Source organism: Centruroides sculpturatus, unplaced genomic scaffold (genome assembly GCF_000671375.1).
Source record: "Centruroides sculpturatus isolate CEXI.00-Female unplaced genomic scaffold, Cexi_2.0 scaffold256, whole genome shotgun sequence".
In the NCBI taxonomy this organism is placed as follows: domain Eukaryota; kingdom Metazoa; phylum Arthropoda; class Arachnida; order Scorpiones; family Buthidae; genus Centruroides; species Centruroides sculpturatus.
Window position 1 is genome coordinate 620,155 of NW_019384583.1, and position 22,339 is coordinate 642,493.

The window sequence follows — 22,339 nt, forward strand, 5'->3', positions numbered from 1 at the left end:
TGGACAGGAGTTCCAATATTTATACTTCCCTCCATTGGGTGTGATGTTGGTCACTGATCAATCAACTAGTGCGACGGGCCCAACCCGTTCACAATCCGGTACCATAAAATAAAACAGAATTTTACAACAAAACGCGACACGACACGTCATATATATACAAAAAAAACAAAAAAAACTATACATAGTGTTTGGCACTAGAAACATTAACATATACACAAGAAATGACACTGTTGGAGCAAAATATTTTTGTGGAAATGAGATTTATTCATTTCATATCTACCTTCCACACCATTTTAAAACATGTCATTAAAGATTTATTCCAACTGCTTGCTTTCAATTTGCCAGTCTGACAAACAACAGAAATGTCAATTCAGTCAAACCAGTATGTTACCCCAGCACAAAGGCAACCAGAAGCTCTTATTGTCAAGACAATTGCTGATCAGCTACCAAACCCATGTCTAGCTGCACAAATGTAAATCCAGCCTAATTCTGTTACTATTTTATGTGAAGCTACAGAATGTTATTATTTGAAAGTTCATTAATAGTAGCTACAATAGAAAAGATTGTAGAACATGAGCTTCGTTGAAATAAAGAAGTAAACATAAATTGTCAGTCTTTCAAAGTGAAAAGTTACATACCTACAAATTAGTTGGATTCTCTTTAGAAAAATTAAATTTAATACATAGAACAAAATCAAAGTTACAGACGAATGAAACAATCATAAAAACTTAGCTCTAAATCGGGTATAAAAAATTAACAGAAAGGCTATTAAGATTTGATATATAATGTAGAGACAAATAGAGAGAGCATAAAATCTATGTATAAAATGAAATTTATTTAGAAGCTAATCTGCTTGATGTAATGCCTGAATAAATGTAAGATATAACTTTTTGATCTATAAAATTTATAAAGAAAACAATGAAATTATTACTCTCTGGGAAAACCAATACAGAAAAATCAGTGAGGTTTCCAAATATCCTTAACCTTATTATTAAAAATATCCAGAACCTGAAGTATTTAATATTTTGACTGACAATTTTTTCAAAATATTAAATAACCTATTATTAAGATATAAACTTCATAATTACTTTAAAAAAACACATTGTAAAAATATTATAACAAATTAATATCTGTATGAAATGTTTACTTTCAGGTAGCCAACTGTTTAAATTTTTCACAAAGGAATGTTTCATCCTGGTTTAGGACAGTTTCAGTTTCTTAATGCACACAAGTCAATTGTACATTGGAGTTGGACATTGAGTTGGACATTGACTTGTGTACATTAAGAAACTGAAACTTTGTGGAAAATTTAAACAGTTGGCTACCTAAAAGTAAGCATTTTATATGGATAATAATATGAAGCCAGACACATGAAGTAATGTATAAATTAAATTACTAATAGGTGTAATATTATTTAGAGAAATGTTTTAAGTTATTTCATTAAAAAAATAACATGTTTTTATAGTGCACATTGAAAATACACTAACCTGTTGTATTTTTGATGTACAAAATGGAACATGTGCAAAAACTGTTAAATATAATTCTGGTTGAAAAATAAAACTGCTTCCAGGAATGTAAAACTAGAAATAATAAAAATATCTTTCATAAACATTTATTACAATAATATAATTTTATATAATACATAGAAAAAAAATCAAATGATATTTGACCTTTACTTTCATTCCTAAATTTAATAAATAACATTTAATAATAAATTAATTTAATAAATAATAAGTTATTAAATTTAAAATAATTATAATATATATATATATATATATTACATAAATAAAAGATGGAATTGGCATGCAGAACCAGAGGCATAAGTCATTTCTAACAATTCTTCACTTTAGAAGCATTGTTATCATAGTTAATCCTGTTAAAACTAACAATAAAGCCAACCACTGCTCTATGTCATCTGACTATAACGGCTATATTAATAATAAATTACCAAACAATTTGACCCTAGAGAGAAGCATTAGGTGCCATCTCATAATAAATTTAATAATTATAATTTTAAATAAATAATTTAGATTAAACTGGAAGAAAAGAATTGGCCTGGAGTGGGACTCAAACCAGCAACTGGCGCTTAACATGCAGATGCCTTGCCAGTTATACTACCCGGACCTCCAGTCCTATTTCGTCTTCCAGTATATATATGTAACATTACGTATAACCATTGTCAGTCACTAAGGTGCCAGCTAGGGATGTATCAAGCACTCTCATCCTGTAAACTCCCATATAAGTAACTCAATTGTTATAAAGCCTGATGGTATATGGCAGTGATTGGCTTTATTATTAATGTATCAGGTTTTAGTAAAGTTGTTTGTTTATATATATTCCTTGATGGGATTATGATGGCCAGTTGAATGTCTTATATGGGAGTTTACAGGAGGAGGGAACTTGATACATCCCCAGCTGGTACCATAGTAACTGACAATGGTTATAGCGTAATGTTATATATATATATATACTGGAAGACGAAATAGGACTGGAGGTCCGGGTAGTATAACTGGCAATGCATCCACATGTTAAGCGGCAGTTGCTGGCTTGAGTCCCACTCCGGGCTAATTCTTTTCTTCCAGTTTAATCTAAATTATTTAATTAAAATTATAATTATTAATTAAATTTATTACTAGATGGCACCTAACATTTCCCTCTGTCTGGTAATTTATTAATATAGCCATTATATAACTGAATGGCATATGGCAGTGATTGACTTTATTATTAATGTATTAGGTTTTATTAGAGTTGTTTGTTAAAACTAACACCATTTCATAAACAATGTAAATGGAGCTGCTTTCTTCAGGCAGCTTTGTCTACAAATTTATTTAATACAAAAAAAAAGTTGTGGTTTATATTGTGGTTTATAAAAAAAAAGACATTTCTTTTTTCTATTTAAGGTATGTCATCTTCAGCTTGAAATTACAAATATTTGAAAATGAAACATTCATTATAAAGTTAACATAAATCAAACACTGATATTTAAAATTACTAAATATGCAACTAAATTAGAAAAGTATATTAGAATATTATATACAATGTAAATACAACAACAAATAATATAATAACACTCTCTTACCACCTTTCTGTGGTAAGAGCTCAGTAATTCTTATGAACCACAGAACTATGCTGGCTAGAGCATCTGCTCCTGGTAGGGTCACTCATACAGTGATATCTGTGGGGACAAATGAAGCCAAGAGTGACTGAACCCACATCTGAGGAGATCTAACCATGGTGATAACATGATCCAAGTGTAATAAAGGCTCAGACATCACCTGGGTTAACAAGGTCGGCACTCATGAGTTACGCAGAGCTCATGTTCAAAAAATACATCATAGTATCCCAGTGGTGAAAGCAGCACTGGTCCAAGTATGGCTTACTGCAATACCCACACCATTTGTGAGAAACCAACTGAACCTTGATGTTTCTGAGGTAATCCAGCCACAGACCACTAAGGCAGGTAAACCATGCCAACAGATGAAATGGACATAAGAAATGAATGAGTTTATCATCCATACTTACTACATCATCAGAAAACTCGAAACAGACATGACAGCATATAGATAACAGTTACATCATTTGTTTTCACAACAATATCCTCATCTCACAGTCACTATACAAAGGGTTGTGATCAAAAGAAAACAATTATACAACAACACTATAACATATCAAACAACAAATTGCAGAACAATTACACCAACAAACAAATACAGTGGAACCACACTTAACAAGCATAATTTGTTCCAGAATCTTACTCATAATGTGAAACACTTGTTAAGCGAAACAATTTTTCCATATAAATTAATGTAAAATATGATAATGCATTCCATGCTGAAAAAAATACTCAAATATTTTATGTAAAATGTTTATTCAAAGAAAATTATACAATATACATTGCTAAGGAGTGTGAATCATCTTCATCTTTTCTTCTAGCATGGAATGGAATGAACCAACTTGGAATGCAAATTCAATTTGCAGAAAACAAAAATAATCAAGCTATAGTAATTTCTAATATTTAATTATAGCCTTTACATAGCCCAAGAATTTGGCATATTGTTTGGTGTTATGGGCTATGATTGTTAATGTTTATATGTAATATGTCTGAACACAAGTTTGGAAAAATGTATGATCAAAAATGACACTAAGATGGTAGCAGAACGAGTACTAAACACAGACTGATGTAGCATGCACACAATCCAGGACTTTCCCTCTCCTTGTCATTCGTTATGTGAAACGTCGCTCATTAAGCGAGTCATTTTTTTACAATTTGTTTTGCTCATTATGTGAATTACTCATTATGAGAGGTGCTCATTAAGCAACATTTCACTGTATTCCCAACATCAACTACAATCACATTATCCATCAAGATACATGCATTGACAATACTGTTCCTACCACCATTATTTTCACTGATGCTGACTACATTAACACTTCTTCACTACCTGAAATAGATTCAGGTTTAATACATACTCACTCTCTTCTTTACCAAGAAGCCCTCACTGAATTTACAGGTACTGACTCTGAACAACAGCCATGCATTTCCAAAATCAACACTTCTAAACTAGTAGGGAAAACACTATATTATGTGAACACTTAGGCTGTGTACACACTAGGCGTTTTTAAACGTGCGTTAAACGCTCGTTGAATGCTGAGCTAACGCGTGTTAGCTCAGCGTTCGACGAGCGTTTAGCGGAGCGTGCGCACTGGCTTGGTTTGGAAATGGATGTGGAAGTGATTGCTTGTGTGTGGCTCCTCTATTGTCGCTATAAAAGACGACGGCAGAGGCAAATAGAATTTTGGGTGCACCCAATATTACGAGATAGACTGACGCATGAAATGTTTGCGACGTTGTATCCAAAACTAAGACAAAATAAATTCAAGTTTTTTAATTATTTTAGAATGTCTATAAAATCATTTGACGACTTACTCCATATTATAAAAGTAGATATTACCCAAAAGCGCGCGATCGAATATACAGCAAAATGGCGGCGTAAATCTAGAAGCGCCCGTAAAGCGCCGGGAAAACGCGCGATCGCATGTACGGTAACATGGCAGCACATATATCTCAAAGCGCTCGGCTAACGCCCGCAAAACGCGCGTTTTAACAAAAATCTATAAACACGCGTTTAACACGCGCTTGGCCAAAAGCGCGCGTTTGAGTGTGTACGGCTACATAGAACTCTTGGTTCTTTAAAACGCGCGTTGAAAAACGCCTACTGTGTACAGGCTCTTACATATTACCAGATTGCACTCATTCTATTTCTACACTCTCAGACATCCACACACTAGTCTATGCTGGTGCAGTCACAGTAATGACCTACCTTGGATTAAAACTGCAACAACAGATAGAAGCACACAAATCAAAAACCCTTCAAAAGTCTGCCTGGCAAAGAAGAATAGAAACAGAAATAAACAATATTAGACAGCAGCTAGGTAGAGTGACACAATATGCTAACAACAAAACAACACCTAAATTAATAAAATAGCTAAAAAAAAATTTTTCAAGAAAATTAAAACACACACCAAGCACAAACAACAATATGGTCCACATTGCAGAATACATTGACACACTCAAACAAAAACTTGCAGCCAAAGCATAGCAACTCAAACATTACAAAATTTTCTCTGTACAGAAACAACAAAATAAATTATTCACAAACTATTAAAAACTTTTCTACAGGCAAATTAATCCCAAATTCAGTACTGATTCCCAACAACAATGGGTGTGCCAACTGAAGAACTCACAAATTATTGGTTATTGGTCTTCTCTTTGGTCTACTTCCGTCATGCACAAGGCTGATGCAGACTAAATCAAAAAGAAAAGCAAAGACATGCAGGGCACACCTAGTATGCATTGTGTTAAAATAAATATATAAGACATCCACTGCACAATGCAGAAAGCACACAACTGAACAACACCTGGTATAGACAACATTCACAATTTCTGGTACAAAAATTCACACCAGAAACTAGGTAAACATTTAACTCTTATCATTAACAATCCACAAGACAAGCCAAATTTTCTCATGCAGGGCACTACCTGCATGGTCTTTGGTGTTGTTATTTTCTGGAAGAAAATGAAACCAGAAAATAACAACACCAAAGACCTTGCACAGTACAGACCAATTATATATCCAGCACGTTAAAAGATTCTTATCTCTTGCATTGCAAACAAAATATACAATCATATTAATGAACACAACACTCTTATAGAACAACAAAAAGGCTGCTGTAGAAATCACAAAGGTTGCAAAGAACAACTATTCATTAAGTCTGTTATCCTACAGCAAGTTCATAAGCAATACACAAAAACATATATGGCATACATTGATTACAGAAAAGCATTTGAAAGTGTCCCACACATTTGGCTGTCGCACACACTTTGCATCTATAAAATCCATCCCCAACTCATTAGTTTCCTTGGTTCTATCATGCTCCACTGGAAAATAGCATTATATCTTAACCTCCATAACATTCACATAAAAGCAAATCAAATATACATTAAGAGAGGAATTTTTCAAAAAGATTCCTTGAGTACTTTTTGATTCCTGCTTTGCATTTAACTCTTTATCGAACACATTGAACAAAACACAATATGGTTACAATATCAGACATAACAAAATAACACTGTTCACATTATCACACCTCATATACATGGACGATATCAAATTAATCATCCACACAGAATCAGCTCCATCACCTCTTACACTCTCTTACAAACAACATACAGACACAGAGAGCCAATATAGAAAGTAAATATGTTAAGTGTGAGAAAGATTGTGTAAATGGTACACTTATATTCATGAATTAGGCTATTTGTTTATGAAATTTTTGAAACATGACAGAAAAATAAAGGATATGACACCAAAACTAGCTACTTTCTCAGAATAAAAAAAGGAGAATTTAAAAGGAAAAGACTTACACTGCAATTTAATAAAGCAGATATAAAAATATATTTCCATCAGATATATGTTTTTATATCTGCTTTTTATAGAAAGTTGTATTCTGATGGAAAGTTTTTATAGATTCAAGACACTGACAAAAGTCATGCTAAACTCAAAAAATATAGTGACTGTAATTGTGCCTGTATAAAATAAGTTTTATTGACTAAAACTATAAATAAACTATTGAAACAATGGTACATCAGAAATGACTTCATTCTTAAAGGAACAACAGTGACTTAGTAACATAAAAACATCTTAAGAGATGTATCATCAAACCACTCAATCATCTAAACAGAATTTGTGCATGTTCATGTGTTCATGCACAAAGAAACCAGAAGTAATTGGTTATTTTAAGTGAAAACCAGAAAATATTTTGTATAATTAAGTACCATAACAGCTCAGAATATAAAAATAATTAAGACCCTTACTTTACATAATTTTTATTTGTGTGAGATCTAGAATTAGGGGGAGTCAATTTTAAAGAAATTAGCGAAAAATAAAAAAAGAGATCAATTTAAGTTTTAAATAGAAATTTAATAATTTTCTAACTTTAACAAATTTATTTGAAAAACGGATGTCAAGTACTTTCGTTATAGAAAAAAAGTTGATTTCCTTTCCTTCGGCCAACTCACGAGATGAGTCAAAAAATGCGGCCTTTGTATACATTATTGTATACATCTGAGGAGGCCAATATAAAAGGGATTTTTCCCGCCATTCGGGGCAGTTCCTCAGAGGTTCAATGAGACCTGATTTCGCCATACAAATTATAGAAGTTAATTGGAAGCAGTACTGACCTTACAATTGATAGCAGTGCGCCATACAAATGAGTGCCATTTCTATCAAACAGAATTAACCATATGAAGTGCTATACATCCATAGAAGACCCTCCTCTCATACATGAAAATATTGGAAAGAGAAAAGAATTATTTAAGGTAGTATAATCTGTAGAAATATTGTAAACTCTCTCCGCGAGACAGGTAGAAACAAGGTAGAAATAAGGTAGATAGTTAGACATATTGGAATAGTTCCACGTAATTGCTTCTTCAGAGAAATTGTATTTGATTTGACCATTTATCTATATTTGTATTTATCCATTTATTCATTATATTAAATGTTATTGTTTGATTTATAATACGATCTCCTAAAATTAATAACTGAATTTTACACCTCTGTAATCCCTATGTACATTCGATATTACTACTTTATGCATGATAGCCCGCGATATTGACTATCTGGTGTCAGGAGCCTGACAAGAAGGAGACAAGATCTTGCAATCGTAAGTCTCTGCCCTCTTTTCCTCACTCCTACCATAAGCCCCTTCAACACTCGGAGTAATAGCTATCTTTGTATACAACTGAGAACTGATCCAACGATCAGTCGCCAAATAAGTGGTATTGAATCACAGTATTCTATACCCCCGGCTGATCTCACATTTGTATTAAACTTATAAAATAGGTTTTTAAAAAATAAATCATTTAATGAAAAACAGAATCTTATTTTTTGTTAAAACAAACAATGCAACTTTAATAGTGAGTAACAGTTTAGAAAAATGCAAACTTTTTGACCCATTTAAAGGACCATCTTCTGGAGTAAAAGGATGGAAATGTCATTCATCTTATGTCCTTTTACATCTGAAGATGGAAAGTTGTTACCAACTGTTAAAGGTGTTTTGTTTGCTTTATTTAAGTTAACTGCAATGGCTAGTCAACCTTATTTCTTATCTGAAGTTAAACCAGAAAGACAATTCAATATAAATACAGTCGACCCCCTATAACGTGGGTTCCTATAACGGAAATTCCTATAACGTAGCGAAAAAATTATAGCAGTATTCATATAAAGTGACTCTTGTCGTGACAAGATTGATCAAATCTGGACCAAAAGTGGACGAGCAGCCGAACTACTTTCCGCCGCCGCCCAGCGCCACGCTAAGGAGAGTTTAGGCGGCTAAATTGAGTTTGCTATCGTCTGTACAGCATTATATATAAATTATATATAAATTAGGTACTGTACATATAATTATATATAAATTAGGTACTGTATATATAATTATATATTAACTTATTGTAACTTTGTTATAATNGTTTTGGTAAATAATTTACAAAAAAGGAAAAATGTCATGAAGCAGGTGCTGTCCCACACCTCTATTTTTATGCTTTTTTGCATGTATAATAATTATTTGTATTAATGTGGCATTATAATGTTGTCTCAAACATTTTTACACACATTGCAAATGAAGTTTAAATTAATTATTTGTTACCAGTAAAGCTTACTTGAAGTGATATATTAAGCAGTGTGTTCTAAAATACAAATTTGCATTTCTGGCTATATTATGCCATCTATTCATAATTGTTGATTATTGTTTAGAACTGCAAAAATGTAAGATTTTTTTCTGTCAGATAAATAGTAATGAGTAAAAAAATGCATTTTAGAATCAAGGAAATATGACATAAAAATGTAATAATATAAGAATTCATTTTAATTCATTAAACATGAATTAAAATGAATTCTTTAAATTTTAAAGAATTTCTTAAATTGAACTGTCTTTAGGTTGTGTATGAGATTTTGAAAAGGGTGGAGTTCAAAAACCATTATATTTTTCGTAATGTAGTTTATTAATTTTTACAATGTGTGTGTTACAAGCTTTTTTTTGTATTATTATTATTTTTTTAAATTTTTTAATTCTTTTCAAATGATGGTTTAATCCCCAAATCCTNACCTTGGGCTCGATCATACGGCCGCCTGTTTAATTAAACACACCTCATAAACGAAACACTTAAAAACACTACAGAAAATCTATATTCTATAGAAGTGTATGATTATTTGCGAAAATGTTACATTAATTATATTATTTTAGTGCGATTTTTGTGACTGCATACTGTTTACCAACTGCCGAATTCTTGGTTCAGTGCTACTCAAAGCCAAACACATGTCGGCACTGGCATCCAACTGACTTCGATGTTTATTTTTAATTATCAAAAGCACTGAGAATCCTTGCTAGCATAAATATGGTGTTGAAAATAAAGTTAGGTACCATAAAGCAATTTCTCTAATTTTAGGGAAAGCAATAGCTATTTGGCTCCAAAAATCTTCAAGATTAATTCCTGTCTCAAATGTATTTTTGCAGTTACTATCGTGTTGCATTTCAATTAACTCTTCTTATATTTCATCCAGCACCTCAGAAATGTTGACTATGAAAGGATTGCAGATCAATTTCCGAATACCTATGTCCTTGCAGTTGGAAAAGTAGCGATTGAATTCATTTTTCAAGTTTTGCAAATGGAATGTAATGTTCTTTTGTATTTGTCCTTTAATCTCAGCACACTGTCCATCAATAATTGGGTTAAATGTATCAAACGCTGAAGAATTCTCTCTTTTAACTTTGCTGATCCATAGGTCGATTTTAGTGATAAACGCACTGATTTTATCTTCAAATGCAAATATATTGCTAGTGCCTTCCAATTTCATATTTCCTGACTCTTGCAATTGAAGGTTCAATTTATTTAGTTGTGCAAAAAAATCCACTATATAAGCAAAATGTATTTGAAATTTGAACTGACAGAACTCAGACAGCAACTCTTTGTTTTTCTTATTAGTTAAGAATAATTTTACTTCTTCTCTCAGTTTGTACAACCTCGACAGCATATGTCCTTTGGAAAGCCATCACACTTTGGTGTGAAAAAGCAGCATTTCGTGTTCAGAGTTCATAACACTGCATAATTTTTTGAAGAGATGAGTATTAAGTGCACTCCTTTTAATAAAGTTGACTACTTTTATAGTTGTTTTCATCATAATAGCAAAGTATTCCAGGAGCATTTAGCAGCCAATGCTTGACGACGAACATTTTAACAGACAATGCTTGAATCGTTGTCATTTATTTAATAATTTTAGGATGACTTCACGGATCATTTCAGGTGCTTTCAGGGACCACCAATGGTCCATGGACAACCGGTTAAGAACCACGGACTTAAATGATGATTTAAATTGGCAGTATTAAAAACATGTTAATTTACAAATGATATTTTTTTTTTTTTGTAAATTATATCTGTTAGCAGCATAGTAGTTACATTAATGAATTTCTAATGTTAACTTCTATGAAAATTAAATAACAGTCAAAGCCAAAAGTAATAAGTTCATATTGTGAACTTATTACTTTTGGCTTTATTATTACTTCTTTCAAAAAACACACATATATGTTGTATTATTTCGCAGTCGTAGTCGTAAGGTTGAGTGTAGGTTGAACAAGACAAAGAAAATTGGAGACCATAAAATAACACGTCTGTTCACTTTCGGGTCCTCACTCGAACTTCCCTTATTTTATTGGTGTTGTTAACCTCATTCCAAAAGGGACGAGATTAACAAAGTAAATTACAGAAAAATATATACAAAGTTTACAAAAATTTAAAATATGTTAAATGCCCCTCCTGAAAAGGCGACATCATGGAGCCTCAGGGAGGTTGGGCTGGGTGTTATACAATTTATTGGCTTGAACTCTAAAGTTGGTTGGATTACAATACGGCATAATTTTATCTACATTTACAATATTGGTTAATTTATTTAATGATTGGACAGGTCTGTCTATTTCTACATTACAAGGAGATACTATTTTTAATATGGTGAAATGTCCATGATACTTTGGAGCAAGTTTTCCTTGGTCGGGATGGAAGAAGGTTTGTAATAGTATTTGATCTCCTACTTTGAAGTTTGGAGTTTGATGTTGTCTATTATATTTATCCCTGTTTCTTTCATGAGCTATTTTAGTTCTTTCGATGGCAATCCTACATGCTTCGCTGAGAGAGGGATAATTCAAGTTGTGAGGTGAATCAGGGATTTCTCCATACATCAAAAACATTGGAGGGAATCCTGTTATAGTATGGGGTGTTTGGTTGTATTTCTTTCACAACGTCTTTTCTTTGTCTTTCACAACGTCATGCAACATTTGAGTCCAGGATCGTTTTGGATTTTCTGAATATTTTATTCTTAGTCTAAAGACAAGTGTGGCGTTTAGTCTCTCAACTATCCTGTTGTGCTGTGGTCGCTGAGGACTTGTTAGATGTTGTTTGATTCCATTCCTTTCTAAATATCTTCTGAATCTAGAGGAAGTAAATGAAAGTGTTCTATCTGTTAGTAGACGTTTTGGGCTGCCTGTTTGTAATATTTTGCCCAGACAATCTATGTAGGCATTTATAGAAGTAGATTTGGAAGGAAAACACCAAGCAAACCTAGAAAAGTGATCGATGACGACATGAAGATAGCCTTTAGTAGATCTGTATCTTTGCATTCCAGAGACAGTGTCCATAGATAACATGTCAAATGGAGCTTTTGATGAAGGTAAGTCACCTAACAAGCCAAACTTTTTATGGTTGTATGTCTTTGCTTTCTGACAAACATCACAATGTTTAACAAACTCTACAACATTGTTGATGACATCCGGCCAATAGTAATGTGGACTAATTAGTTTCAGCATCCGTGTTATACCTGGGTGACCATAGTGTGCATGTGCCCTGGATAGCACCTTGTACTGAAGTGATGGCGGTATGACTTTCTTTGTAAATCCCTTCTTTTTGATACAGATTACATCTTCACGATCTCGGAAGAACTTGGGTGAGGTGAGTAATGAGGTATCCTGTTGGAAAGGACTTCCTCAGTGGTAACAAAATGGCTCACGGAGGCTCTGGATAAATAATCAGCTTCTATATTCTGGCTTCCCTTCTGATGTTTAATGTCATAATGATACATGCTCAGTTTCAAAGACCATCTAAATAACCTTCCAGATGGGTTTTTTATACCTTTCAGCCACTATAAAGCTTGTGATATGTATATACATATTTAAGATGGGTCTGGTGATAAGTGCTCATTTTAATTTCTCAAAAGATTCTTGACATTCAGTCGTCCAAGCCCAATTTTGATTTTTCTTCAGAAGCTTATTTAGAGGAGCTCTTAAATTTGCATAATTTGGAATAAATCGATGGTAATGGTTTATGGACCCTAAAAAGCCCTGTAATTGTTTGATATTAGTTGGACATTTTAACTTTTGTATAGTTTCTATATTTGATAATGAGGGGGAGTAACTTTCTGGTTTGATGTTGAACCAAAGATAATTAATCTCAGATCTAACAAACTGACATTTTTTAAGATTTAAGTAGAGACCTTCCCTTGAACATAATTCAAATACTTGTGTTAAATGTTTTAGGTGTTCATCCACGTTCTGACTAAAAATTAACAAGTCATCAAAATAATTGATGAGAAAAGGAAATCTATATTTATTTAGGATATTTTTTAAAACTAGCTGAAAAATCTGGGGTGATGTTTTTAGGCCAAATGGTAAACGATTCCACTGGAAGTGACCAGAATTCGTTACAAAAGCAGTTAGTTCTTTGTCTTCAGAATGGAGAGGAACCTGCCAATAGGCTGACAGAATATCTACAGTAGAAAATATTTTCGCACCTATAAGTCTATCTAGCAGCTCATCTATTCTGGGAATAGGTTCATTGTTAATTTTAATCTTCTCGTTTAACTTCCTATAATCCATACATAGTCTAGTTTTTCCCTCGTCTCTTTTCTTAGCTAATGTGACTGGGGCAGCGTACGGGGACGACGATGGTTCAATTAATCCCGATTTTAGTAATAGTTCCACCTGTCTATCAATCTCTTCTCTATCACGGTAAGATGCTCTGTAAGGTTTGAGAGTTATGGGCCTTTCGTCCTTAAGTAATATCCTAGGGGAAGCTATTTTTAGGGCTGGCACTGAAAACTTCTCAGCAGAAAAAACTTCCCGAAATCCTAAAATAATGCTCTTTAGCTTCTGTTTCTGTTCATCCTTCAGATTAGGGTTAACAACATCCCTAATGTTAAAAATATTTAGCAGAGATTCCTCTAAGGAAGTAGAACTATCCCTACCCCTACAAGTTCCTGCTGCATTCTGAGCTAAAGGAGGTGGGAAGACAAGGTTAGGAGCCTGAGGGATCTCCCTCTGATCTATCTTATATGAGCTATTACTATTGTTACTTATGCTATTACAAGAATGATTAATATCTCTACTATAGTGACTATTTGTGGAACTAGAGTGATTTGAATGTACTTCAAAAGTAATAGGATCTAATGTTAGAATAGTCTGATTTTGGGAGATCTGATTAAGACTAGAATCTAAGACAAGACTGAATTTTCTAATGTCTGGATAAGATAAAATTAAATAAGGGAAATACCTGGATACTACATGTAAAGTAATGCTTTTAGTTATGCTTCCAATCTTAAGGGGGATTGATACATTAGCCATGCTAGTGGTAGATCCTGCAGCTGTAGTGATAATCTTCACATCCGATTGGTATTGAAAGTATCTGGATAAAGTATCTAATAGTCCTTGGGATATAAGGCTGATGGAACTTCCTGTATCAATGAGAGCAGGCATCGTCTTGTTCTCCACCGAAACAGTCAGTACTAGTCAAGATGGTGAAGTTGGTTCTGATTTATTTGCTTCCGATACCATGTGTACATCTCTGTGAGTAGGAGCTGAATATCTTTGGGGACAGTCTCTTCTCCAGTGCTGGGCTGGTAATCCCTGCTGATAACAAAAACGGCAAGGCGATGGCGGTGTGCTCATGTGATGTGCCAAATTTCTGTACTGGGGTTGACCCCTTGGTGGAATCCAAGATGGCGTGCGATGTTCCAAATTTCTGTACTGGCGTTGATCTCGTGGGGGAATCCAAGATGGCGTCGTTTTCTTTGTGTGCGGCCATGACAGTACCTGGTTTTTGGCAAAGTGTTGAGATCCTGTGTAATTTTCTCGATTCGGTTTAGTTGCTGGATGATTTTCTTTCTGGGTTTTCGGAGGATGATCTGCTTCTTCTTGAATTTTCATTAACTTGGTAGCCTTCTGAAGCCATTCGACAGCTGTGGTTGGCGGTGCGGCTATCATATATTTTCTAATTTCTGAGTTTATGCCGGCATTGAGGCCTGTAATGGTCTGTTGCATGTTTAACTTAGCTTTTTCCGCCAAGGAGGTTTTGTCTCTGTAGTAAGTTAAGATGTCTTCTTCTCGCTGGTGTCGTCGATTTACAAACTCGGTGAAGTAATCATCTTCTTCCTGTGGAAAGTACTCGAGTAATTTTTGTTTAATTTTGTTCCAATCTGTTTCCTCTACTAAATTTTCACAAAAATAGTCGAAAGCTTCATGCTGTAAATACTCATGGTATGTAAAAGTGAAGCTCTTGCTCATCAATCTTTTGTCTCGCCGCTTGCTTCTCAAACAGTCTCATCCACAAAGTCAAACTTAGCTTTCCACGTGGGTTAAATGGTATAAGATTTAGTTTAGGAGAGGTAGAACTACCTGTTTCTGGGATGGATTTGTCTCTAGATTTACTCATGGCTGGTACTAAGGTAATCCTGTCAACTCTTATAAATTGTATTATTTTGCAGTCGTAGTCGTAAGGTCGAGTGTAGGTTGAACAAGACAAAGAAAATTGGAGACCATAAAATAACACGTCCGTTCACTTTCGGNAAGTTATTTTTAAGTTATTGTTACATTATGTTATGTAAGTTAAGTTTTAGTATCATTTCCCTTCTCCATCTCTTCCGCCACCAGTTTACACCTCCACCATCGTCTATCCTCAAAGGTAAAGTGCAAATAAAACTACATTTTTTTTTTTATCAATTATTACTCTATTATGGTTATTTACACATTTACAACTGCAAAATGCATTTTTCAGTGTTTTCCTTACTATAGTTAATTTTTTTAATGTACTATTTAGCTTTAATTTGAGTGTGTTTTTCGTGTTGAAACAAATTATTTGGTTTTACATGTAATCGTATGGGGGAAAATGATTCACCTTACGACATTTTCATGATACGATCTCAGTTTCGAAACAGATTAATTTCATATCCTGAGGTACCACTGTATGTATATATGTATATATATATGTCATATTATTTTGCGGTCGTAGTTGTAAGGTCAAGTGTAGGTTGAACAAGACAAAGAAAATTGGAGACCATAAATAACACGTTCGTTCACTTTCGGGTCCTCACTCGAACTCCCTTTATTTTATTGGTGCTGTTAACCTTATTCCAAAAGGGACAAGATTAACAAAGTAACATACAGAAAATATATACAAAATTTACAAAAATTTTAAATATGTTAAATGCTCCCCTCCTGAAAAGGCGACATCATGGAGCCTCAGGGAGGTTGGGCTGGGTGTTATACAATTTATCGGCTTGAACTCTAAAGTTGGTTGGATTATAATACGGTATAATTTTATCTACATTTACAATATCGGTTAATTTATTTAATGATTGGACAGGTCTGTCTATTTCTACGTTACAAGGAGATACTATTTTTAATATGGTGAAAGGTCCATGATACTTTGGAGCAAGTTTTCCTTGGTCGGGATGGAAGAAGGTTTGTAGTAATATTTGATCTCCTACTTTGAAGTTTGGAGTTTGATGTTGACTATTATATTTATCTCTGTTTCTTTCGTGAGCTAATTCAGTTCTTTCGGTGGCAATCTTACGTGCTTCGCTGAGAGAGGGATAATTCAAGTTGTGAGGTGAATCGGGGATTTCTCCGTACATCAAAAACATTGGAGGGAATCCTGTTATAGTATGGGGTGTTTGGTTGTATTCTTTCACAACGTCACGTAACATTTGAGTCCAGGATCGTTTTGGATTTTCTGAATATTTTATTCTTAGTCTAGAGACGAGTGTGGCGTTTAGTCTCTCAACTATCCCGTTGTGCTGTGGTCGCTGAGTACTTGTTAGATGTTGTTTGATTCCATTCCGTTCTAAATATCTTCTGAATCTAGAGGAAGTAAATGAAGGTGCTCTATCTGTTAGTAGACGTTTTGGGCTGCCTGTTTGTAATATTTTGCCTAGACAATCTATGTAGGCGTTTATAGAAGTAGATTTGGAAGGGAAACACCAAGCAAACCTAGAAAAATGATCGATGACGACATGAAGGTAGCCTTTAGTAGATCCGTATCTTTGCATTCCAGAGACAGTGTCCATAGATAACATGTCAAATGGAGCTTTTGATGAAGGTAAGTCACCTAACAAGCCAAACTTTTTATGGTTGTATGTCTTTGCTTTCTGACAAACATCACAATGTTTAACAAACTCTACAACATCGTTGATGACATTCGGCCAATAGTAACGTGGACTGATTAGTTTCAGCATCTGTGTTATACCTGGGTGACCATAGTGTGCATGTGCCCTGGATAGCACCTTGTACTGAAGCGATGGAGGTATGACTTTCTTTATAAATCCCTTCTTTCTGATACAGATTACATCTTCATGATCTCGGAAGAACTTGGGTGAGGTGAGTAATGCGTTATCCTGGTTGGAAAGGACTTCCTCAGTGGTAACAAAATGGCTCACGGGGGCTCTGGATAAATAATCAGCTTCTATATTCTGGCTTCCCTTCTGATGTTTAATGTCATACTGATACATGCTCAGTTTCAAAGACCATCTAAATAACCTTCCAGATGGGTTTTTTATACTTTTCAGCCACTGTAAAGCTTGATGATCGGTGTGTATGGTAAAATAGATATCATGAAGATAAAAGTGAAACTTTTCAATAGATGCTACAATTGCAAGGCATTCTCTCTCACTAATGGTGTATCTTTTCTCATACTCACGTAAGGACCTGGAGAAATAGGCAATAGGAAGTAATCCTTTAACAGGATGTTCCTGTTTCAAGATACTCCCTATACCATCTCCGCTAGCATCTGTATAAAGATGTGTAGGAAGCAAAGGGTTATACATATTTAAGATGGGTCTGGTGATAAGTGCTCGTTTTAATTTCTCAAAAGATTCTTGACATTCAGTCGTCCAAACCCAATTTTGATTTTTCTTTAGAAGCTTATTTAGAGGGGCTCTTAAATTTGCATAATTTGGAATAAATCGATGGTAATGGTTTATGGACCCTAAAAAGCCCTGTAATTGTTTGATATTAGTTGGACATTTTAACTTTTGTATAGTTTCTATATTTGATAATGAGGGGGAGTAACTTTCTGGTTTGATGTTGAACCCAAGATAATTAATCTCAGATCTAACAAACTGACATTTTTTAAGATTTAAGTAGAGACCTTCCCTTGAACATAATTCAAATACTTGTGTTAAATGTTTTAGGTGTTCATCCACGTTCTGACTAAAAATTAACAAGTCATCAAAATAATTGATGAGAAAAGGAAATCTATATTTATTTAGGATATTTTTTAAAACTAGCTGAAAAATCTGGGGTGATGTTTTTAGGCCAAATGGTAAACGATTCCACTGGAAGTGACCAGAATTCGTTACAAAAGCAGTTAGTTCTTTGTCTTCAGGATGGAGAGGAACCTGCCAATAGGCTGACAGAATATCTACAGTAGAAAATATTTTCGCACCTATAAGTCTATCTAGCAGCTCATCTATTCTGGGAATAGGTTCATTGTTAATTTTAATCTTCTCGTTTAACTTCCTATAATCCATACATAGTCTAGTTTTTCCCTCGTCTCTTTTCTTAGCTAATGTGACTGGGGCAGCGTACGGGGACGACGATGGTTCAATTAATCCCGATTTTAGTAATAGTTCCACCTGTCTATCAATCTCTTCTCTATCACGGTAAGATGCTCTGTAAGGTTTGAGAGTTATGGGCCTTTCGTCCTTAAGTAATATCCTAGGGGAAGCTATTTTTAGGGCTGGCACTGAAAACTTCTCAGCAGAAAAAACTTCCCGAAATCCTAAAATAATGCTCTTTAGCTTCTGTTTCTGTTCATCCTTCAGATTAGGGTTAACAACATTCCTCATGTTAAAAATATTTAGCAGAGATTCCTTTAAGGAAGTAGAACTATCCCTACCCCTACAAGTTTCTGCTGCATTCTGAGCTAAAGGAGGTGGGAAGACAAGGTTAGGAGCCTGGAGGGGTCTCCCTCTGATCTATCTTATATAAGCTATTACTATTGTTACTTATGCTATTACAAGAATGATTAATATCTCTACTATAGTGACTATTTGTGGAACTAGATTGATTTGAATGTACTTCAAAAGTAATAGGATCTAATGTTAGAATAGTCTGATTTTGGGAGATCTGATTAAGACTAGAATCTATGACAAGACTGAATTTCCTAATGTCTGGATAAGATAAAACTAAATAAGGGAAATAGCTGGATACTACATGTAAAGTAATGCTTTTTGTTAGGCTTCCAATCTTAAGGGGGATTGATACATTAGCCATGCTAGTGGTAGATCCTGCAGCTGTAGTGATAATCTTCACATCCGATTGGTATTGAAAGTATCTGGATAAAGTATCTAATAGTCCTTGGGATATAAGGCTGATGGAACTTCCTGTATCAATGAGAGCAGGCATCGTCTTGTTCTCCACCGAAACAGTCAGTACTAGTCAAGATGGTGAAGTTGGTTCTGATTTATTTGCTTCCGATACCATGTGTACATCTCTGTGAGTAGGAGCTGAATATCTTTGGGGACAGTCTCTTCTCCAGTGCTGGGCTGGTAATCCCTGCTGATAACAAAAACGGCAAGGCGATGGCGGTGTGCTCATGTGATGTGCCAAATTTCTGTACTGGGGTTGACCCCTTGGTGGAATCCAAGATGGCGTGCGATGTTCCAAATTTCTGTACTGGGGTTGATCTCGTGGTGGAATCCAAGATGGCGTCGTTTTCTTTGTGTGCAGCCATGACAGTATTTGGTTTTTGGCAAAGTGTTGAGATCCTGTGTAATTTTCTCGATTTGGTTTAGTTGCTGGATGATTTTCTTTCTGGGTTTTCGGAGGATGATCTGCTTCTTCTTGAATTTTTATTAACTTAGTAGCCTTCTGAAGCCATTCGACAGCGGTGGTTGGCGGTGCGGCTATCATATATTTTCTAATTTCTGAGTTTATGCCGGCATTGAGGCCTGNGGATGATCTGCTTCTTCTTGAATTTTTATTAACTTAGTAGCCTTCTGAAGCCATTCGACAGCGGTGGTTGGCAGTGCGGCTATCATATATTTTCTAATTTCTGAGTTTATGCCGGCATTGAGGCCTGTAATGGTCTGTTGCATGTTTAACTTAGCTTTTTCCGCCAAGGAGGTTTTGTCTCTGTAGTAAGTTAAGATATCTTCATCTTGCTGGTGTCGCCGATTTACAAACTCGGTGAAGTAATCATCTTCTTCCTGTGGAAAGTATTCGAGTAATTTTTGTTTAATTTTGTTCCAATCTGTTTCCTCTACTAAATTTTCACAAAAATAGTCGAAAGCTTCATGCTGTAAATACTCTGGTATGTAAAAGTGAAGCTCCTGTTCGTCAATCTTTTGTCTCGCCGCTTGCTTCTCAAACAGTCTCATCCACGAAGTCAAACTTAGCTTTCCACGTGGGTTAAACGGTATAAGATTTAGTTTAGGAGAGGTAGAACTACCTGTTTCTGGGATGGATTTGTCTCTAGATTTACTCATGGCTGGTACTAAGGTAATCCTGTCGACTCTTATAAATTGTCGTATTATTTTGCAGTCGTAGTCGTAAGGTCGAGTGTAGGTTGAACAAGACAAAGAAAATTGGAGACCATAAATAACACGTTCGTTCACTTTCGGGTCCTCACTCGAACTCCCTTTATTTTATTGGTGCTGTTAACCTTATTCCAAAAGGGACAAGATTAACAAAGTAACATACAGAAAATATATACAAAATTTACAAAAATTTTAAATATGTTATATATATATATATATATAAATAAATAAATAAATACACATATACACAAACACATACATATATAAAAGTACGCATATATTTTTAAGAAGATACAGTAATTATCCTTAATTTTTTAAACTTGCATAACTATTAAATATATATGAAATATACAGGGTGTCCCAGAAATCTTTCCATGATTACAAACATGCAGAAGGCAGAAAATATGACACACAAACACATATCTTTTATCTTGAATTGCAGGTAACATATTCAAGTTTTTGTGTGTACATACATACTCACTGTTACTTTGTTTGTTACAGAACAATCACAGCCAATACCTATCTTGATATGTTGCAGTTATTTGTTGTGCCACAGATTCAGGACATTCCATACTTAATTTTCCAACAAGATGGTGTGCCACCTCACTGAGGATTAGATGTTTGTGCCTATTTGCATTCAGCATTTCCAAGAAGATGGATCGTGCATGGTGGTCTCATCAACTGGCCTCTGCAATCACTGGACATAACACCACTGGATGTCTTCCTTTGGGGTTATGTTAAGGACCAGGTTTACCAAACACCAGTGAATGACATCACAGCATTACAGCGCAGAATTACTGACGTCATAACATCCATCCCTCATGATATTGTTGACCAACACATGGGTGGAATTGGAATATCGCGTGGATATCCTTTGAGCAACAAAAGGAGCACATGTCGAAATTTATTAATATGTATGTATATATTACACACAAAAACTTGAATACGTTACCTGCAATTCAAAACAAAAGATCCTCATCAAAAGATTCTTTTGATCCCCACCTCACGGGATCAAAAGAATAAAAATGCTATTCAGTGACAAAGTGAGTGGTTTCCACCAAACCGTTGCTGGGAAAAGAGGTAGTCGGAGGTACAACCTTGTCCTATCTCCGACTACCTACAAAGGATTTGGTGACAGACTGTCGCCTCTCTGTCAACATCGGCTTCTCAGGTGTTGTTTCAACCTCCACCAAAGCTTATCTGTGCTTGTCTACATACACCGGTGATTGTTCGAATCTATAATAATATAACCAAATATTCAGTCTTTCACCAATGCATTTTGCATGTTTCAACATTCACTGGAGAATATCAACATTCTCTAATTTTGGTCTTTCACAGTAACATATACATAAAAGAATTTAAAGTTCAATGTGAAATTTTGAGTACTAAAACACTAAGAAACATTACTTAAGTCAAAATAAATTTATAATAAATTTTTAAACAAACTCTGTTTAAAAGTTTAGTTATTCAAAACTGATTGACTGAATAATTTAGCTACATTACTAGCTGAATATCTAATATTAATCAGTCACTAGTTATTAAATCTTTAACAATAGTTATTTGATTTTTAAAAATCTAGCAACAAGTTACTTAATTTTTCTGATAACATTTTAAACTGCATTTGGTGCCATCTGTTATGATATTTTATTTAAAAACCTTTTAATATTTTTAATTATTATAAAATGATAAAAAGCTTAATTTTAAGGGTAAGAATGAATTTTATAAAAAAAAATTGTAAATGCCAATAATGAGTACAATTTTCATTAAGTCCAACCTTACTTCAGATATGACACACGACCACACTCTATCTTCCCACCTCTTGACCATTACCACCAAAATTTAATAGCATCAATCCCGTAATACACAAACCTCCCTACAAAATTTCAGAAATTTTCAATAAAAAGCACAGGAATAATTGAGCTTCAAAGTGG

At 34.4% G+C, this 22,339-nt stretch overlaps 2 protein-coding genes across 3 annotated transcripts in view; both read right to left on the reverse strand.

Annotated features, from left to right (window-relative positions):
* Positions 1-22,339, reverse strand: part of LOC111624507 (KICSTOR complex protein SZT2-like) — a 317,304-nt gene that overhangs the window by 281,867 nt on the left and 13,098 nt on the right. Inside the window, exon 4 of the mRNA XM_023367362.1 lies at positions 1,488-1,580. Coding sequence (XP_023223130.1) covers positions 1,488-1,580 — 93 coding nt within the window. The remainder of the gene's footprint in view (positions 1-1,487; positions 1,581-22,339) is intronic.
* LOC111624521 lies at positions 14,354-20,568 on the reverse strand. 2 transcript variants are annotated; one of them, XM_023367370.1, is made up of 2 exons: positions 19,832-20,568; positions 14,354-14,777 (listed from the first exon to the last, which is right to left on the reverse strand). In XM_023367370.1, exons 1-2 carry the CDS (start codon positions 20,355-20,357, stop codon positions 14,383-14,385), a joined length of 921 nt encoding a protein of 306 aa, XP_023223138.1. In that variant the 5' UTR covers positions 20,358-20,568; the 3' UTR covers positions 14,354-14,382. The 2 variants fall into 2 exon arrangements, with proteins under 2 accessions (XP_023223138.1, XP_023223139.1); XM_023367371.1 differs by lacking the exon at positions 14,354-14,777 and adding an exon at positions 19,040-19,820 and having other exon boundaries at positions 19,949-20,566.

What these genes read in the sequence shown, in the direction of transcription:
- LOC111624521 (XM_023367370.1), bottom strand. Translation starts at nt 20,357, where the DNA reads ATGAGTAAATCTAGAGACAAATCCATCCCAGAAACAGGTAGTTCTACC.